The sequence below is a fragment of the Festucalex cinctus genome, chromosome 8 (genome assembly GCF_051991245.1).
Source record: "Festucalex cinctus isolate MCC-2025b chromosome 8, RoL_Fcin_1.0, whole genome shotgun sequence".
NCBI classification, from domain to species: domain Eukaryota; kingdom Metazoa; phylum Chordata; class Actinopteri; order Syngnathiformes; family Syngnathidae; genus Festucalex; species Festucalex cinctus.
Window position 1 is genome coordinate 15,016,525 of NC_135418.1, and position 27,921 is coordinate 15,044,445.

At 37.2% G+C, this 27,921-nt stretch overlaps 2 protein-coding genes and 1 long non-coding RNA gene across 3 annotated transcripts in view; 2 read left to right on the plus strand and 1 right to left on the minus strand.

Moving 5' to 3' along the window:
- Window positions 1-3,118, plus strand: part of tgm2b (transglutaminase 2b) — a 10,990-nt gene extending 7,872 nt beyond the window's left edge. Inside the window, exons 10-13 of the mRNA XM_077529411.1 lie at window positions 1-79; window positions 1,043-1,203; window positions 1,290-1,426; window positions 1,851-3,118. The exon at window positions 1-79 is cut by the window's left edge and continues 197 nt beyond it. Coding sequence (XP_077385537.1) covers window positions 1-79; window positions 1,043-1,203; window positions 1,290-1,426; window positions 1,851-2,001 — 528 coding nt within the window. The 3' untranslated portion in view covers window positions 2,002-3,118. The remainder of the gene's footprint in view (window positions 80-1,042; window positions 1,204-1,289; window positions 1,427-1,850) is intronic.
- A 467-nt stretch (window positions 3,119-3,585) lies between these two features.
- On the minus strand, window positions 3,586-27,884 carry vstm2lb (V-set and transmembrane domain containing 2 like b). Its single transcript, XM_077529811.1, has 4 exons — window positions 27,604-27,884; window positions 8,084-8,250; window positions 5,382-5,426; window positions 3,586-4,403 (listed from the first exon to the last, which is right to left on the minus strand). Exons 1-4 carry the CDS (start codon window positions 27,707-27,709, stop codon window positions 4,140-4,142), a joined length of 582 nt encoding a protein of 193 aa, XP_077385937.1. The 5' UTR covers window positions 27,710-27,884; the 3' UTR covers window positions 3,586-4,139.
- Window positions 19,326-23,387, plus strand: LOC144023814 (uncharacterized). Its single transcript, XR_013284610.1, has 8 exons — window positions 19,326-19,837; window positions 20,448-20,589; window positions 20,715-20,792; window positions 20,866-20,936; window positions 21,051-21,102; window positions 21,217-21,279; window positions 21,728-21,907; window positions 23,088-23,387. It is a non-coding gene; the product is annotated as an uncharacterized LOC144023814 (long non-coding RNA).
- Window positions 27,885-27,921: the final 37 nt, after the last annotated feature.

The following is a 27,921-nucleotide window of genomic DNA, read 5'->3' on the forward strand; positions in this document are numbered from 1 at the left end:
GCCGTGTCCTATAATGGCTTTCAGGGAGGGAACTGCGGCTTCAAAGATTTGCTCAATGTGGAGCTGTCACCTGGGGGAGGTGAGCAAGCCTTGCGATTGAAAATGGAATTGAAAAGACTCCTACATGATCTAATGCGCAGTCAAAATTTCAGTATGTATTTTTTTGTTTGTTTAGCATCCGTCCATCTATCTATCTGTCCGTCCGTCCATCCATCCATCCATCCATCCATCCATCCATCCATCCATTATCTATCTATCATTATCTATTATTTTTATTATTATTTTTTTTTAGATTATTTGATTAAATAATAATAATACTAATGATGATACTACTACTACTACTACTACTACTAATAATAATAATAATAATAATAATAATAATAATAATAATAATAATAATAATAATCCATCCATCTTCGTGACCGCTTATTCCTCACAAGGGTCGGGGGGGTACAGGAGCCTATCCGAGCTGGCTTTGGGCAGTAGGCAGGGTACATTATTATTATTATTATTATTATTATTATTATTATTATTATTATTATTATTATTATTATTATTATTATATTTGATTAAAAAAAATAATACTAATGATGATGATAATAATAATAATAATAATAATACTAATAATAATAATAATAATAATAATAATAATAACACATTTATTATTTATTATCAGCTTTATTATTTATATACTTTGTTATTTAATTGAATAACATATAATAATAATAATAATAATATAATAATAAATAATAGGCTCCAGCACCCCCCGCGACCCTTGTGAGGAGCAAGCGGTTCAAAAAATGGATGGATGGATGGATAATAATAAATACATATAAGCGACAGATAATGGATGGATGGCTAAAAAATAAACAAAAATTTAAACTGATATTTTAACTGATATTTTGAATTTCAACAATTTGAAACACTTTTATATACATATATATATATATATATATAATATAATTGTTATTATTTATTTATTGTTTGTTTTTAATAAAATATCAGCTTTTCCCTAACAGTATATTGTATTTTTTTCTTCCAGCCAGGAAGGTTCCACTACGGCTCAACTATTCGAAATATGGCAGTCAGCTCACTGAGGACAACATGATCCGTCTGGCAGCTCTCCTGTTCGATTACACCACCCGGGAAGCAACGCTGGCAGTGAGAAACATTGTGCTGGACAATCCTGAAATTCAAGTCCGAGTGAGTGTCGTAATATAATCTGTGGTGATGAGGAAGCACGTTTTGACTGCACTCACAATGAGCTCTTTCAATGTTGTCTTTTGCAGATCCTGGGTGAACCCAAGGAGAATCGAAAACTGGCAGCCGAAATCACTCTAAAAAATCCTCTGCCGGAGCCCTTGGAGAACTGCTGCTTCAGCATGGAAGGGGCCAACCTGACTGGAGGAAGGGTCATCTCGGAGAGGTTTTATAGCTCCATTATGTTTTTGTATTCACTACAGTATCAGTAACTCACATTCATCGTGTAGCTAGTACTGTCAAGTAATAATGACTGTTTGGACAAATATGTCCAAAGTGTTTTTTGATTTTTTTTGTACTTCATTACTTTCCCCCACTGAAAAGATGGATGGATGTTAACTTTGATCTTAATCAATACTGGAGCTAAACACAGATTTGCTTCCTCATTGGCTTAAGATTAGAGTTAAATTGTCCATGTTTTCTCTTATCAATGCTTAAAGCCTGAGCAGTTTAAACATTATTGCGCTCTTGTCTGTTTAAAAAGCTCTAAATGCCGTGATTATAGTATAAATGGTGATTTGTCATGTAAATATTTAGTTTATCGGAGGCCTGTGAGATTGCTTGACACTAATATTTACTTTGATCCACAGGCTGAGCACCACAGTGGGACCTGGGGAAGACGCCAAGGTGAAAATGTATTTCACTCCCACCCACAGTGGACTGAGAAAGCTGGTGGTCGATTTTGACAGCAGCAAGTTGTGTCACGTCAAAGGCTACAAAAACGTCATCATTGGAAAATAATCACGTTGTGCTGACCACAATTAGTGGTCGTAAGACAAGAGGAATGTGAAGTCTTCACCATGAAACTTTATTTTGCTTTATATCGAAAATGTAGCCATGTAAATGTCTTTTTTTTTTCTTTTTTTTTTAGCCCCTTCGGGCCCATAGATGATTGCAGTGGACATGACATATTTGTGTGTCTAAACCAATAAAAAGGCATAATTTGGATGATGTCAACACTTCTGATTGGATCATAGCTATCCAATCAGAATTGCAAGTTGACTTGCATGATGTTAATTTTAAAAATGTTACATATAAGCTTGATAAATTTACAACACATTGCAGCCATACTATCCTGGCGCCCATAATAACAAATAAAAACATGACATAACCTCAATTTTTTTTCCATTCTAATGTGGAAAAAAAAAAGAAAAAAAAAAAGAGAGAGTCAAAATCAGAAGAAAAAAAAATTCCAGCAGAAAAAAAAGCAGGTCTGAAGGGGTTAATTCAGAGGCAAAAAGTGTAATGTGACCTAAAAATAACTTTGCCTGTGATAACATATTTATATGTAAAATGGCACATCATTTTAAACGTATTTCTTTAAAATATAAATGCAAACAGTGAAGACGATTGGCATGCTTTAAAAGTGCCACAATTACCCTTTTCAATAAGTGTTCACATTTTTCTTCAGTCATAAAGATGCAGTAGTATATATATATATATATATATATATATATATATATATATTTTATTTTTTTTTCACATTTAAAGTAACTAAGAATGAAGTGCAATTTAGAAAGAATGCAAGTCATTCTGTGACTCCAACTTGACTTGCACATTGTTGTAAATTCAAAACAAACGGAATGAATGAATTTGTTCCTGGCTGAAAGTGGTGTTTGCAAGGCATTGTGGGAATTCATGAATGCCGTGTTGCGCATTTGCGTGAGATAAGTGATTTTACATTTTAATGTAATCAATGTATGTACTGTATGTAATTGTTCAGCCAGACCATTTCCTATGTTGCATTGCTCATTTTTAGTTGTTTGGTTTTCATCACATTTTACAATGTGTGTATTACACATGCACAAAAAAGCACACGATGTTAAGACATCACAAATAAAGACTAGTTTTGAATCTTTTTGAGTTTACTTTCCAGAATATTTGATTTAACCTGTTTTTTTTTTTGTTTTTTTTGTTTTTTAAACTTTGACAGCTACACTTTAACTCCACTTGCTCTATAGGTTTCAATTACATCAATATTAAATTTGTTATCATTGGAACAGAGCATAACACAATTTATTATTACTTTTATATTGCGAATAGCCTACACAATATAGGAATTTAATGTGTACTGTATTGACAAATAAATATCTATGATATCTATATATTATTTTATGTGGCAGCAGTGCCCTCTACTGCCCACATATAATTAGTAAACATGTTGAGCGTGTGAAACTAAGCAAAAGTAAAATATTTAATTGGTCACCCAGGTTATTTTCTAAAAGAAACATGCTCAGGTGAGTCAGTCTGCAATGTGTGGAGAAAGACACGTAACAAAAGGCATAAAGGTTGACACAACTGTTTTACTGTATTGTGGTGGACAAAATGTTATGAAAATGAAGAGAACAACAATTACAAGGCAGACAATATATTGTTGATGAAAGGCACACGTTAAACTATTTTTTTTTAAACTAAACAAAAGTGCTAACGTTTCAAAAGACCTTGCAGCCAATGATAATGAGCCATTGTATTATTTTATGTTTTTTTTCCCCCCCACATTAGTCAATCCAGCCATCCATTTTGAGAAAAATTGATGGATGTTTATTTTTATTTGGGGATTAATTGTACATTTTTGCATTAAACATTAAACAAAACTGTATGGCTTGGCTTTTTCAGTGCTAGTCATCATCTTTTAACAAAAAAAAAAATGGCTGCAAAGGTTCTACCCATAAAAATCTATAATTTCACATTTAAAACAAAGCAAATGTATGGAACAGGGCGTCAATTAAAATGTGCTTGACACTGTAATCTAGTATGCAGCAAATATGGCGTACAAAGAGGCCAGATGTGAACTGCCTCACCTCACAATCACCTTTTCCCGTTCAGTCATGAACATGCACACTTAAGAAACAGATTCCTTTCTCGACAGAGCAGTGCAGTCAGTAATGTCGTGACCTCATCTCCTTTTCATCTTCCTCTCTCCTGTGCTGGCTGGCCCGCTGCTCCGACCGTTGCCGTGATCCGTGGACATGGCCGTCGGAGCCTTGAGTAGGCTCCACGTGAAGGTAGGCCCGAACGTGATGGCGCTGCGTCACGGATCCGCTGAAGTCAATGACGCGACACTCGTAGGTGCCCTCATCTGATGCCTTGACGCTAGAAAGGCGCAGCTTGTGTGAAATGTTGCTGCCGGCCACTTTCACTACCTAAGAGGCACACAAACATTTGGATTTATTTATGAAAGACTGAAGTTTTAACTCACAGACTTGTTTTTGCCATTGTTACTGGCGATTTGTCGACTGAGTGAAAGCAAACGGAAAAATGGAGAGTTGAGTACCTCAATTAGCAATGGTGCCGCTGATTCAGTCTCAGAATGGGTGGTGACTCGAATTGAGTCGCAAATTGTCCCTTGAAAACTAACACCAAATAACAATTTTCCCCGTTTGAGTCAGAACAGGTCGTAGCATATTTTCGTTAGTCCTCACATGCATGAAAGCTATAATGCACGCTGTTCATTTGAGTTTCGCAAGTAGCTATGGGAATATTTGGCCAGCTAATGGTTCACTGTTGGCTGGCTAAGACCATGCTAACAACAAACAAAAGGAAATTTGCTAACCTGTGAAATGAACTAGCTTAGCACTAGCTAGGATGAAGCTAGTAGCGACGTTGATTGATTTAAAATGGGAACCAAGAGATAAAAAAAAACATCATTTACTTTGCCGTTAATCAGTCCTGGAGGTTAAAGTAAGTTATTTTTAATTAAAATGGTCAACCTTTTCATGTGTTGATGCGTTGATTTAACAATTAAGGTTGATGCATTATGACATACATTAAATTAGAAACACCTTTACAAGTAAATACAAAGCACTCGACAATTATAGGTAGCAAATGTTGCTTTCTTGTCAGGGTCCATTCAAGATCGCAATGTTTGCTTAATGTTCTCCAGATGTCCACCAAATGTTTTAATGTGTTTTCTGGTCGCAATGAAATTTCCTTGAATGAACCCTGATGAGAAATCAACATTCGCTACTTTCACAAATACATACAAACGCTCGTAACCTCGTGGGATATAGGCTTAACAGACCCTTTGGTGGAAACTAGACACATCAGGATTTATTGTTCCAAACAATTTGTGGAGGTGAACTGAAAGGTGCCACTTGAGGGAAACGTGGTTTTGTACTTACACTAATTTTAGTGGCATCTTTCAACGTCTCCTCCAGAGGAACAACCTGCAAACAACAAAAACACTGGTAAGGAATAGTTCAAGGGGAAGTGAAGAAAATAAATAAAAAATGAAGATGTTCTATGCGGCCCCATTAATCTAAACATGGTACCTGATTAATATTGTGTTTATGTAAGATAAATTAAGAAGCAACAGCCACCCGTTTTTATCGATCACAGGGATCACTTGTGGTTGACTGAAAATGACATCACATTTGCTCAGGGCTCAGATAAATGACCAATCACAGCTCAGCATGCGAACATCACATGACCAAATTCAGACAAATTTTTAATAATGCATGAATATTTTGTTGCTGTCCTGTTTCACTTTAAAGCTGCTCTCTGTAACAATTTGGCCAAAAATATCTTTACAATAGCTTTTTTTATTTAACCATTTATGACTGAAACATCTAATTATTGATTAACACCTTAGATGTTCACAATGGGAACTCTTGCAAGACAATGGCCAGTAGTTTTCAGACTGGATTCGGGTTTGAATTTCCTGCCCGTACGCGTTGTGTATGTGAAGAAGGGTGCGTGCAGTTTCATTTTTCGTCAACATGTGTCAGCACCGATTCATAATTATTTGATTTTCTGCGGTCAGCAGCTTTAAATGAGTTTATTTGAAAAAAAAAGTTACATTTATTTTATTTTTTTTGTACTTCATATTATTATTGCATGTTTAAATAGTGGCATAATTTTATAATAAACACAAGCACATTTTCGCAAAGGACGCATAATTTTACATATTTTTTTTTGTCAATAAAACAAATTTAATCATCAAAAAATCTGAAGAGCCGTTTGTGATCTGAAAGAGCCACTTTTCTAACAAGAAGCACAAATCCCATCACTATTCCTCAGATTGTTATTCCCCTAGATTATTATGTTGTTGTTTTTAACGCTATCTGATCTGTATGTATGATTTTCCCTAATCTCTTATGCATTCCTATATTGCACAAGGTCTTCCTCAACAGCGACCCATCTCTGAGCTCTGGAAAATATGTGAGCGATTGCACAGATGCCTTACTGTTGGGCATTGGTATGAATTATGCATGACATAGACATTTTCAAAAGCTATTTATTTTTCAGTGCCAATTACAGTGTCTCAAGGCGCCTCAAGAGAGTGTAAGTTGCCCCATCCTGGGAGGGAGTCAACCTGTTCCTCCAGTGCTGGCAACATCCAATTAGGTACAGTATTATCCACTCATTTCTGTGACAGGGGGATTTATGGTAGATAACATTGGGTTGTCTCATAGTAAGCTTTAGGCTTAGTCCAAGACATTTGGCCCAATCAAAGACTAGTCTACATGCAAATTCTGTTCTTAAAGGGCCAGTCTGCCCGTTTCACTCAGGAAAATGCACTTTTTAAATACAGGATTTAAACAAACAAACTACTTCTCAATTTATAGATATGGGCTTTTCATAACGTGTGGGGGTGATTTTGTCCTAAACCCCCACACCCCCAGCCTGTATTTTGCCATTTTGTGTTTGGTTTGTAAACAGGGGGCCGTTTCTGTGGAAAGACAGTGTTTACACCCCTCCAGCCAATCGCAGAATTCACACATGTAAGCTACTGTGAGTGAGTGAGTGAGTGAGTGAGTGAAAAAAAAAAAAATCCGTGCGTGCTTTCAAATTGCCACTCACTCTTTGGGTGTCTTAGTGTCAGTGTATAACATGGATAGTGACCAGTATACATCATCATAAAATTCTTCATTCATACAGGATCTATAGTCTGTCCAAAACTGCTGACTAAGCAAACCTAATTATGGTTGGTGAAATGAACCCGTGAGGTCCTCTTTCGACTATTGATATCATTTTATGGCCCTGTGTTCTTCCACCGTATTTTTACTGCCCCACAAAATCTAGCAAGTTCGGTACCTTCGTTAGTGTTAAAATTGGAACCATCCATCACCGATTGGCCCTCACAGAAAATTGAACAGACATTACATGGCCCGGCTGCTACTGAAACTGTAAATAATGGATGATCTATAAATCTTGTTCTCCGTTCAGGTCATCCTTGAAAGCATCCATAAACAAATGCATTATTACAGCGGAAACTTTCAGGAAAAAATATGCTCCAAAAACTTCAGAACTAATAAGACGACCACTGAATTGGAAATAGATGTGGCAACGGCAATCTGTCTTGGCTGCTCAGTACAATACTGCTAAACATAAAAGACACTTTGAATATGAATATGCACTCAAAAGTGAGCTAACCTTTGTGTATGCGGTGTGTGGCAACACAATCTGCTTTCAGAAGGATTTATTTTGACTCACAACTTAATATGCTTCATATTGATTTAATATGAACCATTTATACTTCACAAATAATCTTGACATGTACACATAACGAGGATATAAAATTGTATTTAATGTCGAATGCTGTGTCATTATTACTATAAATTATTACTCCATTTCAGTATTTCCATTGTAGTTTCTCTAGCCAAATTGTCATCCTTTGGACTGTCAAGGCTGCTCGGCACAAAATGGCTGACACAACAGTGTATGACACTTAAGAATGTTCAAATGTAACAGAGGCTACATCATGGTCTGTGTGTGATTGGACTTGGAATATAATATTTCTCAGTTATAATTGATCATATGGGGAAAAAATAGCTTAAACTAAAGTAAACCACATCACTTTAGTAAGTGCCTGACTGCTTACATCATTTGTGATCTGTGCAGGCTTCTTGGGCCCGTTCCGGTGCTCCTTGGTGTACCACCACTGGATCTCCAGGGAAGAAGGAGAACCCGCCCCGCGGAAGGAACACGCCATCTCCACATCCTCTCCACTCTGCGTCGTGATGTCGTGGGGCACCTCTGTGAATAGAGCTGGGAGAGCGATCCAAAGATTGACAATCAGAAATTGTTATTCAGAGAGACCATTGCTGCAGAGGTGATGGCCTTTCTCAAAAGGTTGATTGTGTTTATAGTTTATTATGATGTGCATTGTAATTGCTTAAGTGAATATCCAGTAGTCCTATATCTTTCTTTGCTCAAGGGCACCTCAACAGTAGTCAGGATGAAGCAACTAGTTACGTTTTCTCTTTGTCATAGCAGGGTTCGGATAAGCTAATGCCACCCCAAAAACAATTTCACCTTCAAAAGCTTTGTGAAGGGCAGCTTTATCGATCTGCTGCAGCATGAGCTCTTACTAGAATGATGGCATTATCAATAGCTTAAATACAGCAATTGGCCTTGCATTTTCACTCTCAACATGAAAGTTCTCGCTTTCATGATATGCACTACCACTCCTGAGTGCAAAGACCTCAGAGTGTCTGTGACGAGCTTATCCCGGGATGCCCACAAATTCCAAACACAAGTCCGATAATGGAAAAGCCTTGACAAGGGATTTGGTATCGCTAGAACTTCCCGACCCTGTAAAGTCATGTCCTTGATTCAGTGCAACTCACGGCCTGCCAGTGGTCTCATTTGTCAGGAGGGGAGACGCGGTAGAGGTGAACTGACGTGAGTGTTGCGTGAAGAGTTAAGATAGCCGACAGCAATGTTAGGTCCCACACAAACACCGTCGAACAACAATATAAAAAAAAAAAAAAAAAAAAAAAAAAAAAGAATCTTAAGGGAATACCAGTCACATGAGAAAAAACACACACACACAAATTAAAATATACTATGAATGATCAACAGGGACAAAACAATGATCCAGCATGTAAACAAAAGCACGTTATACAGTATACATTATATAAAACATTTTGTCAATTTTCAGTCAATTTTGAAAGAAGCTGTGATGTTCTGGCAGGGTCCCTTACAACCAGCAAATCAAGATTTGGACTACTATTTGTTTATTGCTCATTAATATTTTAAATTTTTTTAATTTGTGGAATCAATTGGGGATTGATTGATGTCTTTGGAATGTGGGAGGAGACCGGAGTACCCGGAGAAGACCCACGCAGGCACGGGGAGAACATGCAAAGTCCACCCAGGAAGGCCGAAGCCTGGACTCGAACTTGCGTCCTCAGCACTGGGAGGCGGACGTGCTAACCACTTGGTCACAGGTGTTGTTTATTCAGTCTTAATTTGCTAGTTGACATTGATAATGGCCATGGGAAGTTCATAAAAATGCAAAAAATAAAAATAAAAAATATCTTGCAGCTAATAATTTTTGGAGCGCTTAGAAGAAATTAGATTATATGATTTAATATTTCATTAAAGTCTAATTGCAACAAAGTGGTTAGGAACCACTAGCTGAAGTAATAGTTGTGTTTACATGGATTTAAATCTTATCCTCTATAAGTGAATATGACCGTGATGATGCCAGTAACTACCGTTGCAATGGGAAAGAATGTGCTTGTCAGGGTGGTGGTTACCATGGTGATGCTTGAAACATTTTTAACTGTCAGAATCTTGGTGAAGATGGCAATTTGAAATAAAATATTATACATTGTTTATTTAACCAAACTAACTACTGGAAAAATACCATTGAGCCGGTTGCACTTGCAGCTGCCTCCAAACTGTTGTTTTATTTTCTTTTGATGCCTGGTTCAGCTGTTTAAAGTGCAACTCATGAGGCTTAATTACATTTTGCAAGCATTTAACTGAACTGACATTACTTTATACATTTTTTAGCATAATCCCAGTAAGAGGCCATGGACAGGCATGCACACACGTACACACACCCTTTCACATTTCAGTTTCAAAAATTTAGGTGGAACATTTAAGACAAACAGCAAATATGAAAGGTTTAGTTTGCCTGTGATGTATTTTTGAACTTTGATTAAACGTAGCCTACATTTTAACTCTTTGCATCAGTGACATTTGTTTGCAGGGAGATAAGACATACATTTTGTGGATTCAAGTTGTGGATTTTTTTTAATGCATGATTTAATTCAACTGACAATAACTGCTACACAACCACTTTAATAATAGAACAAATGTGTGGAAATGATCATAGCCGATATGATCGACAGTAATATGATAGATAGAGTTCAGTCAACAGAATTAGAGATTGTAATGTAACAAAATAGGCAAAAAGCCAAGGGGTGAATACTTTTGCAAAGCACTGTAGCCTAAATCTTGGCAATTTTCAGATTCTCTATCTTTTTCTCCAATTTGTTCTTCTTTCTTTTTGAAAGCGCATTGCTTTCTATTCCAATTTTATTGTCTTATTATCTCCCCATTCGATCTTTGTTCCAACATTATTTCCATTCTGATAGAATGCCCTCTTCTCCCCCCTTTGAATTCAGCTCCACTCCTCTCTGCCAGCCTCTCTGAGTGGCCAAACTGCACGTGTGTTGGATCTCTGACGTCTGGCGTTCAGAGATTCCGCCTCGCACTGTCAGAATTGTTGAATATGTCTGCTGGTGCATTGCCCAGTGGCACTGTCATGTGTTCTGCATCCTGGATAGTATATCACTCCCTGATACAGGCTTTCAGTATTTGGCAATCATATCAATTGGAATGCACACCAATTCACTATAACACCACTGAACTGTAGTATGTTTGATTTGAGTTGCAATATCAGAAAGGACTGAGGCAGGATGTGAGGAAGGGACATCCCTCGACAAACCCTCACAAGCACGTATGCATGTACACTTCATACAAACATATTTATAGAATGCATAATAGGGAAACCTGACACCTAGGGGAAGTGAAAATGGATGACAATGTTGAGTCAGTCCCCACATTGGCTGCTATAATAACTGACAAGATTTCACGCATATCAAGCTTCAACAAAATTTAAAAAAAAAAAGACTAAATTAAAGGTGGATTCAATGATGTTCTCGAAAAGTGGAAGCCAAATATGTTTGTCACGTTTAAAAAACTGCGCATGCGGAAGACCATCCTACCAGCTCTCCTGCTCGTCTGGGGGAATTTAAACGCCTCTCAAATATGTCGCTAACGTTGGAGCTCATCTTCATCATCATCTTCATCAGTCTCTGCAGCCGGCCTCGCTTCATACGGATGTCCTCTTGCGGCTCTCAGCTATTTTCAAAGTACGTGGTTAGCTCGGTGGAGCTACAACGATGAATGGCCAAATCTGAACCTCACTACATGAAGCTAGCTACATGCTACAAACACTTAAAGGACGCATGTGCGGCTAGGAACGAGCATGCATGACGTCGTTACGCATATTGATTGACGGGATGCGAAACAATCGTTAAGATGATCCACCCGGAAGACGCAGCCACAAAAATATCCTTGAAACCACCTTTAAGCTAGCATTAGCAATGTAAACAAGCCTATGTTAGCCATAGCTGCTACGTTGCTAGAATGTCTTGCTCCAGTTGCTCGTAATTACTGTTACTAGTCCTAAATGTTATCAGTTTTAAGATTTTGGAATTTGCAATCTTTTAGAAATCAAAAATAAATATTAAACGTACCTGTCCAGCAGACATTTTGCTAAGTCTACCAGATTTACAAAACCAAAAATGGGGACACTACAAAAATTCTCAACAAATGTAATCACTAGTCAATCTTCAGGTTGGGGGTGGGGGTAATCATGTTGTGTCATTACTTTAGCTAATGCTCTCTTGGTTGACAGTTATGGTATCTTGATTGACAGTTAAAAAGGTCAAAGCGCTCATCATTATCCAACCTGTTTTGCTCGGTCCCGGCAGCTATTCAAAGCAGGCTGTGCTTCTTACCTCACACCGGTCCCACGTTGTAACAAAATATGCTGCGAGAAAGCTTGCGTTGGGTTCAAAACCGGTGACCGCAATATTAGGATAGCAGGACCTAATTTCCCATGATTCTTAGACACAAAAGCAGGAAGTAGTTCTAGTTTCAGTATGAAGAAACCACGCCTGCTATTGGGCAGGATGGGAATGAAAATGCAAATGGTTCTAAAAGTAAATAGGAAGGAATTTACCAGTTAAATTACCTTTTAATGGGTTGATCGTATGAATCGCTATGACAACTGTTATTGACAGAACCTGTGTAACATCTGGGCAAAACAATGGGGTTGGCAAAATCCACCGTAACTCAAGACCCAAGGCACAAAATTGAGAGTGCCACAGGACACCTGGTCACCCTATTATGAAATCTCTAAGCTACCTGAGGTCCTTCTGTTTCATTTTATCGTTTTTGTTGTTGTTGTTGTTTGGATGTTAATGTAATGAGAGAGTCTGAGGTGAGGAGGTAACGTGAGAGGTCTCTGATTGATTGTTTATCATGGCGGCATGTTGGTCTCAGAAAAATTAGTATTGATGAATAAAAGGCAGATGATTTTACTCATGTAGGCCTACTACTGTCGGATCATACAGAAACAAAAATATCAAAATCTGACGTTTTAAAAAATATAAATTCTTGCTAGATGCCTGGCAAGTCTTGTTTTCTCGTCTTTAATTAGGAAGCTCATATTGCTGGTTTAAAGTTAATTTTTGCTAGATTTTCTTACAGGCTAATGTTTATATGTAGGCCAGATTATTATTTTTCTTTTCTTTTTTTTCAACAGAATTTTGTATAATTCTTGGGGTAACAGGGCCAGTGTAAAACTGAAATAATTATAGTGTTTGGATTAGCAAAGGCATTCAAAAGTGATTTTAGCAGTTAACCTGAGACAATTACAGCTTCTCCTGATGGGTAAAAAAAAGTGGTGTCAATTTAGAGGTTTGTTCATAATATCTATTTTTGCTTATTTCTACTATTATTAATTATTCTACTTCCTTTTGTATTAGTAGGGTTGTCTCCAGTGTGTCCACGTGCAGTTCTCTTGCAATTTGGTACATGAGGTCAAACGGGAATATTGTTGAATGAAAAATTCCGTAGTAAAGGCTTTGCTGCCCTAACTGCCTCTGGCTATGTCATTTAAAGCAGACGAATTGTTCTGATGTCCCTGAACGGTTTCCTCCCTCGTGGCAGGTACATTTGGTGTACACCTTCCGTCCCACACAGAATCGATCAATCTGTCTACAGACAACAGCGTCGTGATTGCAGTCCGATTAGGTCTTTATCGGGTCGGTGCTTGCTGCAATCTAATCATCAAATTTTCTACGTATCTGTCTTCCCTTAGCTACCACCATCATGAAATCTTGCACTGAGTTTCCAGAAGTGGAGCGGATCCCTGCCTTTACTGAGGAAGAATATATCAGAGTAGACTTTTGTTTCTTGCTATCTCAGGGCTCACTCGTTGACATTTATGACAAATGTCATACCATCAACCTTTTTAAGCATATATTATACTTGCCACAAGCCTGTTCTCGCAGAGGCGGGGAATGATTGTTTCATGATGCGCGGCCACAACATGCATTTTTAAAGTGATCCTCTGTGGCATTTTTCACTGCACTGCATATTGAACTCTGACAGAGCGAAGAGACCGCAAGGACCTGAGAGGAGGCTGCTTGCTTGCCACCAAAGACTCATTAAAAATGAAAAAGGGAGAGGAAAGCGCTAGAACATATAAATGTATACACAGTTGAACACACACTAATGCCCAAGGGCGATAACTCCCAATCAAATATTTTTCTCTTCAGGCCAGAAGCAAAATGAGTTTGATAAATCAGACTGAGTGACAGCATGGGGGTAAATCCACCGATTCTTCTTCTTGGTCCTTTGAGATTTTTCAAGAGGACTTAATTAAAGAGGACACATCAGCACGGACAAGATATAAGTGTGTGTGTTTTGTGTGATTGTTTGTGTGTAAGCTTGCATGCTTTTTCACACTGTTTTCAAAGGCAGATTTTAAAAAAAATACACAAGTGATAAACAGTTACAGTAGAACTACTATATACTTGTCACACTCAGGTTGAAATCGTGCAGTTTTTTGGGGGTGAGTTGGTCTTGTCTCATGCAGATGCTGAATAGGCTTTTGTTACCATGACAACCAAGGCCAGCGCAACAGTGCATAGTGACAACAGTTAGGGCTAATTTGTGTTGCCAAATTAGAGCCTTTTCTTGCTCTAGTGACTATTTTTTCTTAAACGACGAGCAAAAAACATTTGTATTTTTCTGGGGGGCGATGGGGGGTGATGTTATTTGAGACTGTATGAAAGGAAATTAAAGTAACACTAAAGAACTTTTCAACCTTAATAATAAATCTTCATAACTCTTCCGAAGAAACAACTTAAAACGAGTTGAATGGTACCTTTGCCATGGCCTGAGGGAGTCGGTATATTTTTACTGGCACTAAGCAACTTTGAGGAGGATGGTAGGAACACTGCCGCAAAAAAAAAACTAAAAATGTGCTGAATCGTTTATGACATACGTCACTTCCCCCTTTCCCCATTCGTTACAAAGACGGAAATCACTTTGAATGTCGATGCACGATTACTGCTTTCCTGGCAGATGCAAAACAACTGAAAAGTTTTGTCTGACGAGACAAAAACGAAAAATGGAAAAGGGAAGCTACCCGGATGAAATTACACTCAAGTATCAACATTGCCCTGGATTTCACTCACTTGTGTGAGCTAAAAAAAAATAATATAAATTTAAAAAAAAAGCAATGCGCTTGTCCTCATAGCAAATGTGGTCTTCCTTCAGACATAACAATACCACTTTTGTCCATATGGCACCTTAAGATGAAGCAAAACAACTATTTCAAGTAGTTGGTCCATATTAAAATGATCAAACTTGCTTGACTATTTATTAGAAATAGTTGACAAGTCTTGGATTTGAAGTTACTCGCAACCTCTTAAATGTAAGTGAGGCATGTCAACAAGCCAGCCACCATGCCACCCTTATGAACTAAATAAGAATGCTTACAATACATTTGGACCAAACACTCCATTATAAACATTCTTATTTACTGATCATTGAAAATTACAGTTACAGTACTTGCATCACAACCAAAGCAGCAGTGGAAAATCTGTTTGTGTGGCTGAGTTGCATTAGAGATGTGATTGGTCTGCATTCCTTCGAAGCTGTTATGATCAGAGACACTGCCATGTCGTAATCAGGGTAGGTTCAAATAACAGCACTGTAGATCAATTTCAATTTTGCTGGTTAAATTAACAGTGTTCATCAATTTAGTCTCCATATTAAAAGGAATCTGTTCTTAGGCATCTGCCTATTGTGGCCCTCTGCCTTAAAACGTCATCTGAAAAAAGGCACTGCTGGAATTGCTGGAATAATTGTACAAATGCATCTTGAAGTTAAATGGCAACATTTGTCATGTGCAAAGGTGCCACCTCACAGAGCCAGCTGGTAAAATAAGGATCATTAACTTAATGGCTCCATTTCCGTCATGCCTGTGGGGCATAGAGGAGAAGAATTGAAAAGAAAAGAAAAAAACGGACTGTGTGGAGACCAGGACGTGAGCGAACACTGTAACTTTCCCCAAGGTGAGCGTAAATAACCCGTGGACAGAATCCCTCTGGGAGGCGTTATTTCCTTAATTTGATGAATGGCTTTAATAATCAGGTAAGGTTCAAATGAAAGTTGAATAAAGATTGTGTAATAAAGAAACTTCTTACAGGTATTTAACCCTCTCGTTTAAAAGCTTTATTGTATGTACGCGTGCAAATAAGGGTCAGCTGTTAAATGAAGACTCTTTGAACATGTTCACCCAAAGCTAATAAAATAATGAAGACATGATATGAAGATGTTGCCAAGATGTATGCAGAGCTACGACTTCACTTACTGTCACCCACCACTGATTCTCTTATGAAAACATTTGATCACTCTGGCTTATAGTGACAGGAGTTTCCTGCACTAAGATTGCTCAAAGCCCCTAATGGCACGAGGGGAAACACAACATTACATAGTGATCAACAAAAATAAGTCATGTGGGAATTTGCCAGAAACTCAATAACGTTGCATTAGGTTCAGATTCAGCAGCAGCGTAAACAGACAGCGAGCTCCTTGGGGAAATAACTGGATGCTTTGAGCCCTTCAGCCTCCATTCAAGGTGGAAGGTAAAAATCATGAACTAAGAGAGGAGCAGCTGTCTGCCTGTTGCTGCAGATCGTCCAGACCTGCGGGATGAATTCTTCATAGCCCTGGGGACGCAACACACGGGGGCTATTTCCGCTTCCTCGCGGTGTGTGAGAACATGTATTAATGCCTTGTTGACAACTCCTACCCGTGCTGAACTCCCTAGAAATGAATAGTAACGTTACGCTCCGTCGGAGATTGTGCACGACCATCAAGAGATGCTCATTATGGTTTGGAGTACAATTGAGTGCAGCACTGATCGAGTCGCTCGAACATATCGAGCTGAAATGGTGTGCCCAAAATGAGGTGGTTTGCCTTTACGGTAGCTGAAGATATTATCAACGTAGATTCGCAACAGAAACACGTTGTGTCTTTTGTCAGATATTGTTTAATAAAACAAAAACAAACAAAATAAAAACAGACCAGCAGGGTTGAAAGTGTTTGTAAGAACCATTGATTGTTATACTAACTAACCCTTTTTGAGGACTCATTCATATTTTTGAGAATTGAATGTTACTGTTATCAGTTTATTGTATATTTTAATAGTGCTACATTTATGTAAACATTACTGGATGGCAGGGAGAAATTATGTGGTTGTATTTATTTTCCTGTTCAATGTTGGATATTCTCTGCTTTAAGTTTTCAATTTTAAATGTCCTAATGTCGATTTTATTTAAATTATTTTATACTGTCTTTCCCTTGTTTGTGTACTGGGAACAATTTATTCATGTTGAACATTTGTTGTTGTTGTTGTAGTAGAATGAAAAAGTCTCGATGAAGTTATGCTAATAAAAGTTGTATAAAATAAATAGATAAAAAGCTTTTTTTGCAGCGTAGGAAGAGCATATGCTGGTGAGTATTGTTAAGATGCTTCTCTGTATACATTCCTGAAGTGTTTCGCATGAATGTTCTTTTGAGGGAGAAAAGTGCCGCGAGTAGCGCGCTAAATTAGCATTACCGGGTTAGACTGGAGTAGATCATGACAATTATTTGCTCATCTATAAAATGAAACAGAAATCATTGTCAATCAAATCAATTTGAAACGAAAATCGATTCTGAATCGAATCGCAGACCCAAAAATCAGAATCGAATCGAATCGTGAGACAGTCAAAGATTCCCACCCCTATAGCTGTGTCAAGCTTAGGTTAGCGTAGCATTTAACATAGCTTTTGCGTCTTTTCTCATCATCCCTTTGTGAGTATGACACTTGTCATATATGTAGTTTATTCTGTGCCACGACCGATAACCGATTTAGGAGCGACTCCACAACACGTTTAGGTGCACGAGTAGCCAGTTAAAGCTTTTGCTAGCTCGCTGATTCTGTAGCAGTTGAATTTCTCCCAACCTCCGACTACTCTGATTTGTGATGTGAGCACAGCGAAGCTTTCTGGACTGTCTTAGTGGTTCTTCCCCTTCTTCTACTTTCTTTACACAGTTGTCTCTGTGTTCTCAGTTTTGCAATTTAATGAGTTTATATGTATGGCAAAATGCAAATTTTCACCTGCAAACTGTGATGCGCAACTGCTTATTTTGAGCCTTGGATTCCTTCAGCCTTAGACTGAGTGAATGAGTGTGTGTGGCCATGACATGATCGTTTTATCAGTGTCTGGGGGGAGTCAAGTATTTACGCACTCTAATCTGTTGACCTGCAGCACTCCCTAGGTCCACCTGTCTAAATCTTAAGGCTTTTTTGCCTCAAGGGCGACTTTAGTTATTTGCTAATGTGGAAGTGAGCGCCAAAACAAGTTTGAGGTCATATTCCAATGAAACCTCAGCTGCCCAGATAGCAAAAGATGTTTATTCAACGTTGAATTAGGGTTAAAATGGATGATTTTTGGTTACGGTTGAAGATTGATTGGTCAATCAACATTGATTCAACAGCATTATGTTAACATTGAAGTTTGTGTTTAAAAGATAACATTGAATCAACGTTGTATTTTGGTTGAATTAAAACGTTTGAAAGGTCAATGTTTAATTAACGTTGAATCTATGTTTGCCCTTCTCCTTTTTTTCCTTCAGCTGAGAAACTGACTAGGAGAGGGGGAGGGGAAGTATTTTGGGGACAGGTTGGTGGGTGGGGGGTGTTAGAGTCTTTAAACATTTATAATAAATATAAAACATAAAGCTAACTACTTTGCGGATTTCATTTATTGCGGGTATTTTTTGGTACCTAACCCCAGCGGAAAACGAGGGAACACTGTATTTGCAAAACTTCTAAATTATTTGAATGTACTCGAAACACCTGGCATTTCCACCAAATAAACTGTACACGTTAGAGTTTCTAGTTTGTGCATTTCAGCCCAGTCATCAAAAATATGTGCCCACATCCGGCATAAGTCCGGCACAGGTGGCATTCAGTCGACACTGGCATAAGGCATGTGGGCCGAACATGGCCCAGGAGCAGCAAAGGTGGCACTGGCTTGACTCTGGCAAACAGGATGTGGGCCAGTTGCTGTGTGACGCATCTGGCCCAGCTATCAATTTACAACTCTGGGCCACATATGTATAGCCAGTCTTGTCCCACTCTTAAATGCAGTTTCAGATTTATTTATTTTTTCTACACACATTTTTTTACACATACTTATTTGCATAACAGATGTTAAGAAGAATTTTAATACATCATCACACAGACATTTCAATATGTTTCTGGTCAAACAATCAAAGTTTGTGTGTGAATTCTGTGAACGAACTTTCATGAAGCTTCCAGAGAGAAGTTCTTCGAACGTGCGTTCACCATTTCTTTGGAGCGATTCAAGGGTAAGTATTTAATTTTCCTATGTTTTACATTTGATATTTTATGGCTTCATATTGACACAACTACTGAATTGACTTCACAGACATTGGTGTGTGCGTGCGTGCGTGTGTGGTTATCTAAATTTTCCCGTTAATAGTTTCAATGCCATAATATTTAGTTAGGTGCACTCACTGGCTGATCAGAGAAAATCTCATTTTATCTGACCAGTTTTGTTTCAACCTGCAACGCATAAACTTTAAGTCTAACAATTCTAAAATAAAAACAACTATGAATATTCATATGAAAGAGATAATTATTTACATTTAGTAGAAATCTGATTCAGAGGTAAAGCTTTTAGGGGGCAATATTGTAATGAAGCTATTTTATTGAGACGCAACTCTGCGAGTATAATCATATAAAAAGGTACCAAATTATCACTAGCACCAAATATTACATTGTTCTGGGATAATATTCAGCTTGTATTGTAAAATATGCAGAGCTTGAATTATGTATTTTTTATAGTGCTGTACGTGTGATATGTACATTGTGTGCATAATATTATATTAAAAAAATACAAAAGAGGAATGACTTATGCGTTACACACATTTCCCAGGTTATGTTTTAAAAATCTATTATATATCTCATACAATTTTAATTTCATCGAGTTGATTTAAATATCTACTGTACTTTCTAACGTTATTGGATCGCTGTTCCACAGTACGCCACTAGATGGCGGGACATGCTACTAACCAGACTGACACACACAGTCATACACAGCGTAGAAGAAGAAGAATTTCAAATTGCCGACAGCCGTGCTAAGAGCGGGAATCCAAACGTCGACGTTCTGTGTTTCAGGTCGGTAAAAGTTACATTAAATAAAACAAATATGTATCACCATGTCCATTGTCAGTTGGGTCGCTAAGCATATTGGTCTTTAGAGGTGGTTTTAGTGAAGAAATTGTTTCGAATGATCCTAAACGTTGAAGCTAAGTTGCTAATTCCGACGGCCTCTTAACAATGGGAGTTACTACAAGCCTATCTGTGTGCTATGTTGCTGATATGCTAGTAAGCTAACGAACTGCACTGAAGCGCTACAGGAGCGTTTACATGAAGAATGTATCTTTTTTTCAGTCGTTTTTAACAGGCTGGTTTAACAGTTGAAGATAGAACATTGAATAGCGTTTTCTTTTAGGTTTAGTTTTTAAAGTACATTTAAGTCCACTTGTATAGTAATGTAAGGTTTATCTGTAATTTGTTTAACTTCTGTATATAACTTAATTCATCACGAAATCTAGTCGAATCATGCTTCTGGATATTTATTTGTTGAGGGAAGTAAAAGTATTTTTTAGTAATTACTAATTATTGAGCCTATAATGAACACATTTTTTTCACACTGTAATAAAACAAAGGTGTAAATGTTGTACTTTGTTGCTTTTAATATCATTTGTTGTCTGTTGATGTACAGGTTACTTGTGCTGTTTTGACGAGTCACATGGCGTACAGGTGGTGCCAGCGTCTTCGAAACCAGATGGCTAATTAGTAATTTACTACTTATTCAAACTAAGAAGGCATGTTGTACCTTGGCCAGAGCTTGGTGAACCTCTTTGGTAAGTAAACAAGTGAACAAACACTCAAAATATTCATTTCTAAGAATCTGAAGAAAGCTTAGGTGAACTACCTTTCACCACATCCAAATGTTGAAATTAGTGACAGAGAATATAACTTGGCACAGGTTTAATGGGGAAGGAGAACATGCAGAGGTCTGTCTTACCTATAAGGAGGAAGAGGGCAAAGTGCAAATTTTTTTAAGGTAATGTTGGTATGTTTTCAGAATTCATAATATAAGATAACATAATAATTAATAGAATATCGGTTGTGCTCAGGTTTCAGGCTCTGAGTGTTTCTTCAAAATGTTCTGTCCACAAAATCCATTCTGAGGAGTAGCGCAAGACAGGTAAATGATTCTGCGCACTGTACTACATGATTGTGATGATATTATTGCGGTAACACATTGCTGACTTGTACAGTAAGTTTGAAACTTACATGCTGTGTTGTTGATATTGTTTAGGTGCACAACTCACTTTTTCAAGACTACAAACACAATTGCAGCTCTACAACAGGTACCTAGACCCATTGTTAATTTAACTTGTGAGTAATAATAACTACTATGATTATGAAAGAACACAATCACATTGTGAAAAAAAATGTTGAACAGGGTCTTCTGTTTGTTTCAGGCAACCCTTTTTGCGGTGCTTGGGGACCAACCGGAAGAAAGGGAAATACTGTATTCGTAGTTGGTAAGTTTTTCAAAGGTCACTGTTGTAGAACCAAATCATCATAAATCTTAGCACACTTTTTTTATTTTATTTTTATTTTTTTACCAATTTGTAAGGCATAATTATGGAGGACCAAAACTGCCAAAATTCAAAATAAATAAATGCCTAAATAAATAAATGACTAAATAAATAAGTAAATTACTAAAAGTGAAAGTAAAAACGGATGAAAAATACACAATTCAAAAATGAAATACAAATGTATTATTTTTATTTTCAGTTTTAGTCATTTAGTTATTTAGTTAGTCATCTGGGGGGTGGAGAGGGGGTGATGTATATGAATATTGCAAAATTTAGTAAAGGTTATGTAATTTACTTAAAAGTAAAATCTTCAGGCATCGGGATAATTCTATCAACAAAAGTTGAGTGCAAAAAATTAAATTAATAATAATAATAATGTCGTCTCTCATAGATTAATCACCTGGCTGTCGTTGAAGGCACCAATTCGGACAACCTAATCAGACAGATGATGGCAACTGTGATGACAAATGCCCTGAGCTGTTAAATGAATACAACTGGGCAGGGAAGCAAGACAAGTGTTGCATTGGCAAGAAGGCATTCAAGGAGACGGTGATGCAAGACTGTATGTTTGGTGAGTTATCGCCTATGTAAACTACTTATTACAACACAGAGTTGTTTTTGAGCAGAATGTTCTGAGCTGCTTTCTTTTGTTGTGTAAAATCACTCCACCTGGGGTATGGAGTCAGAATCCTTCCAATACCCGAAACCTCGTAATAAGGGTTTGACTCTCCGAAAACATTTTTGTATAACTGAAAAATTGTTTTGAATTGTCCAAAAATATTTTTGAATGACTGAAAATTCCCAGAAAAAGCTTTAAAAAAAAAACACTAAGAAAAGACACATTTTAAAAGTGCGGCTCCACATAGACATTATTTATCTATTAATTAGAGAATGGTCAATTCCGAAATCAATGAAAAAAAAAAAAAACATCATTGATACTTCACAAAAACAGCAATTAGTATATGTATCTTTGTCTTTTCATTAATATATTGCAGTCAAGATGGACTCCATCAGGCCAGGGCTCTACACTAACTTTTCCACTACTAGCACTGGTGCGAGTAACATTTTTGGTTGCTCGCACAGCACAGGATTTAGTCGCACCATTATTTGTGGAGGTGCAGCATGACCTGGCTTAGGCATACGCAACTCGATATATTTGCAAAATATTTTATTGGAACACGAGGTTTGCCTGCAACAGCAGTGGCTATCAAAACAAGTAAATCATTTCTAATAAATTATGTCAACATTATTTTCTTTAGCTCAGTAAAAATCAGTATTTTTTTTTTCTTCACCGCTACTCCCCTTACCTTTTCATCTTTATGCTGTCCTCGCTCCGAAGCTTCTAAATTTCACCAGCTAGACAGCGAGTTAACGACGTTCCAAATAACCAGACTTCATTTTCCTTTTGTGCTATTAATTTGAACAATGGCCTCTGACCATTACCCTCTTTAAGTCGTAGTAAAACTAGAAAATAAAATAAACAATGTACATAACTATACACGACACACTTTCATGCTAGTAGCTAGTTACATTGCACATTCAACATTCTGTAATTGTCCTAATTAACTAAAATAAATCTGCAGTGGTTTTTATATTGACATCGCATGTATTTACCAACATTGTCAAATTCAACAAAAAAGTGTTACTTAATACTTACTGATAGTTACTGTAACAACAGAACAGCTTTTTTTCTAAAACAATAAATTGTATTGGATACTAACTCTCTTCTCTTTTGTAATCTTGTCTTTCAGTTGCTGCTCGACAGCTTGACCGTACACTGACTCAGCAGGACTTTGGTGTTACTGTTAAGCATTGGCTGTGTTTTGCTCATGAGTGTAACGGTGGCATCCCAAGCAATGCTAGTGCCTTGGACGCAACTGCGAACGCAAGTCAAATTTAGTGTCTTTTTATGGACTGACGTACAGTCAAAGTGAAATGGTTACCGCTTTATACACTGATGTTCCTACAGTTCATTTCATGTTTATTTCATTCCTTTGTCAAGAAAAAGAATAATACAATAAAAACAAACATTATTTGAGGCAGAAACCAAACGGGTGTTATTTTCTTTGCCTCCATTCTCCCCAGAATTCAGTTACAAAGTACTGTGTTTTGATTTCTAATAAATGTTTGAATATTAAACATATTTTCTGTCCTAAGATTTTCATACATATGAGGAAGTATGGTTAAGGAAATCAACAAGCTAATAATACATCCAAGTAAGTTGTAAGACATCTGCAGAAACACTAGGTGAAAAACATACGGTAACTTTTTTTTTTCTAGTGGACTAACCCAATATTTTTTGTTAGTTTAAAAAAGTAGTTCTATATTAATCTGCATGATAATAGTAATAATAATAATGTACATTTAGATGTAAATGATGATTAACTTAAAACATTTATTCCTCACATTAATTCACTATAAAAATGCATGTAGGTTCTGATTTAGATGATAGTTGAAACGACGTTGATATTGTGTGATATATGGTTACAAAGCAAACGTTGACTCAACATTTTATCAACCTTGCACTTTCTGTATAATTTAAATGTTAGAATTCAATGTAAAATCAACCAAAGATACATGTAGATTCTGATTTAGATGATGGTTGAAACGACATTGATATTGTGTGATTTATGGTTGAAAAGCAAACGTTGACTCAACATTTTATCAACCCTGCGCTTTCTGTTTAATTTAAACGTTAGAATTCAATGTAAAATCAACCAAAGATGCATGTAGATTCTCATTTAGATTATGGTTGAAACGACATTGATATTGAGTGATATATGGTTGGAAAGCAAACGTTGACTCAACATTTTATCAACCCTGCGCTTTCTGTTTAATTTAAACGTTAGAATTCAATGTAAAATCAACCAAAGATGCATGTAGATTCTCATTTAGATTATGGTTGAAACGACATTGATATTGAGTGATATATGGTTGGAAAGCAAACGTTGACTCAACATTTTATCAACCTTGCGCTTTCTGTATAATTTAAACGTTAGATCTCAACGTAGATTCAACACTTAAGCCGAACTATATTTCAACGTTGATTCAACCACATTTTGCTATCTGGGTGGCTACTGCAATGAATGACAGTTGGACTCTGCAACTGAGGTTTGGTGCACTGTGTAAAGGCTTTGCTACAATTGGCTCCCAAGTAACACATTTGGAAGACCCCCCTATCTCTTTTTTTACATTACAAGAATCCTTACAAATGGAGGTAATGTGGCTGAATGGTCCAAGGTGCGGAATCAAGACTCCAGTTTCTTCTGAGGCGTGGGTTTGAATCACACGGCTGCCAGTGCTTTTTCTCAAAACTTCCACTCTGGGGATAAATGAAGAATTATTATGTTTACTAAATGCAACCTTTTTATGCTTACCATTAACCATATTTTGTAATTGGTTGGGGAATTACAGGGTTCTAGTCACTCAAGTTCATTGGTATGCCTTCATGCAGTGTCCATTTCAACTAGTTAATTACTAAATATGGGTTCTTTCCTTATGGGCTCGGTTACCAAATGTGATTTATTTATTTTTTTCCCTGATAAAGAGTTTACGTATCCTTACTGAAAATGTAACTTAGAACTGGCAAATTGAGGTATTTTGTTTGCAATGGCCTTTGGTTTCTTTTGATAGAGCTGGTGTACCAATAATGTGTCCTGTGAGTGTAATTCAGCTCTCTGGTTTCAAATTATATAACTTAAAATCGCTTACAAAAGGCATAATAGGTGACGGTATTTTCTTCTTTTTTTTCTTCTTTTTTTTTCTTTTTTTATAAGCGCAAATGAAGAGGAAACAGTGTAACAATGCCCATAAAATCTAAAATATTTGGACAATCACTTTAATATTTTCGGAGTAGCATGATGTGTACATATATTTTGGTGACGATCATTCGCTATTTTCAAACATTAAGTGATGTAAATGTGTTTTTTTTTTTTCAACAAACACATGAAGAACAGCTGAAAGACCATAAAATCCAAAATATTGAGGTGGTAATTTTTATATTTTATAGGATAAAGTGGACATGAACGGAGAGGTGTGCATCAGTTTTGGTGACAATTGATCATGGTTTTAAGACATTAATTTACATTAAGTTTTTTTGTTTTTTTTGTAACAATATGCGTTTTAGACTGTCCCTTGTGGGGGCTCGGGCCGGCTGCATTCGCGGTCACTGCCACTGCATTTTTTTTTTTTTCCCCAAAGGAATAACATGGAATCTGACAGGAGTGTCCCTATCTGAATTGTGACAATACTTAGTGATGGCATGCGGCACTTTAGACCAGGAAACCAACTACAAAATTGTCACAGTGATCACGACTGCTCAAAAATGGTCAAAATGGTGCGAACTATGGACATTGAATTTTCTGTTTAATCAGTGATGTGTTTCTTCTATGACTAAAATGTGAAACTTGGATAAGGTTCTCGCATTTTAATACAACAGCCAAGCCTTCATTGTTTGTGTATTTATAAAGCATGGGTAAGCACTCACCATTCCCGGCATGATTGTGCAATATGCTTCCAAGCCGCCTGCACGGTCCCAGCATCATTAAATGAGACCGCAATGCAAAGTGTCATCCTAATTAAGATGACACCAAGCTGAGGCCTGACAGAGGATTGCAGGCACTAATGAAGCGGTACACTCTGTTAGTGATACGCTCACAAGGGATAAATGGATAAATGCTGCCAAAGACTACCAACTCTGCACTTTCCTCCACTCCCAAAGCAAATTCAACAAACTGAGTCTGAGACCAAGACCATCATTACATTGTGTTTGAGCAAACACCACCAAATGCTTCTTTGTACACCCCCTCCTGCCGATACTGGCCAACTCATCCTGCTGATTAATTTTCACAAAGCACCAATAAGTTTCGTGTTGGGAGGCAATTTGAGTTCCACTTGAGCGCAAGTGGAAACTGGGCTGCGGGAGCTGAACGGTACTCAGACGGATGCATTTATCTGAAACAAATGGGTCTGGCCTGGATCTAACAAGCACTCCAGAGAGCGGCGCTTTCAGCCTCTGCATGAAAACTCCACTGCTTTAGTGATTTATTTAAAAAAAAAAAAAAAAGTAATTTTATTTTTTCCAATATTCAAAAGAGTAGCTTGTGGTGAGTTTGAAACCCCACAAGAGTGAGAACACAGTCAATTATAATTAACTCCCAAAGGAAGAAATGTGCCTAATTGATTTTCTAACCTGCCTACCACAGTTAATCTATTTGGAGCCCCTGCACTCAGCACTCATTAATAGTTACTGGGCTAACATAAGAAGGAAAGTGAAAGTGGTTATAAAAAGGGTCACACTAATACAGGATACACTTTGAGGCATTGGTTACAATTATTAAAATGTAAAATTGTAATTGTTCAAGCAGCTACTGAAAAGTCTAATATTCTTTTAAATTCTTTTCCCCACATCTTTTATATGGGAGTTTATCACCACAAAAACATCTTATTGATAAAAGCCTCAATCACAAGACAATGTGCTCTAACAATTAGTGTTGGAGTTATGTATATTTTTGTGCCCATTTCAACATAAAAACAAAGAAACACATGAATATTAAATTGTAAGCATCTGATGCTGCCTCATCAGTATATGAGTGAAGTGAATGATCTCTTAATCAATAAATTCACTCCATGACATCATCACCTTGCATGTGTGGGTGATTAGGACGACATTAAAGAAGTGTTTCCATACGTTAAAGGTCGAAAGAAATGCAATGAAATTCCATCATCATAGCTTAAAGTGTTCATTCTATGTTGTTAAGTATGGGTTATGTTTATCTGTAAAGAAGTGAAAATAAAATTGTTATACAGTTTTGATTTAGCAATCATCATAGCAATCATCTCGTTATTTTTTTCCCATTGGATTTTAGCCAAAATAGCTGTACACAATTGTCCTGTATGTTTCTTGGCCAACAGGTTACTTTTTATTAATTTATTTGTATAAAGTCCCGCAAAGGTCAAGCTAAATAATAAACGATTTTTAACCAAAAAAATGTTTAACCTTCTGTACGGTTTCTCTGTAAAATTAGATGGCTGACCAGTTCAAAATGCATTTGTGGCTTGATATGGCCCACAGACCAAAGGTTCCCCAACACTAATCAATTCTGAATACTGCATTACTTCTATTATTCATGGTAAATGAATTTCATCAAACACTATTTAAATTGAGAATAATACGACTGAAAATCAAAATCACCACAGCCAAACCATCTCACTCCCAATCAACGGTGCATATTTGACATGCAAATCTTAAAAAGAATTCAAACTTACCATTTCCAGATAAATGATTATCCAGCTCACCGTGTGCTACAGAGAGCGCCGCGTTAAGTTGAAGGTAAAGTCCCACGTAGTGCAAAAGCTCCACTATGCCCCTCATTGCTTCTAAATTTGCCGACGAGTGCGATGGAAATGTCACATCAGGTGGTGAGCATCGATGGAGGAGCTCCGCAGCTCAGCAGCCGTCATGGACATGAAACTGAGCAGCTGTTGTGGTTGGTGTCGAAAGAGACACGCTACCGCACTACTCTGCCGCTCTGCCTGTGATGAGGCAGTGGGCGGATGGAGACGCACAAGGGACGACCGGTGAAG

Bases quoted from the DNA above. Each gene is read 5' to 3' on its own strand.
- vstm2lb (XM_077529811.1), bottom strand. From the start codon at position 27,709: ATGAGGGGCATAGTGGAGCTTTTGCACTACGTGGGACTTTACCTTCAA. The intron at 8,251-27,603 runs GTAAGTTTGAAT...TCGCTCTCCCAG, and splicing joins TAATCATTTATCTGGAAATG to CTCTATTCACAGAGGTGCCC. The intron at 4,404-5,381 runs GTAAGTACAAAA...TGTGCCTCTTAG, and splicing joins AAGATGCCACTAAAATTAGT to GTAGTGAAAGTGGCCGGCAG.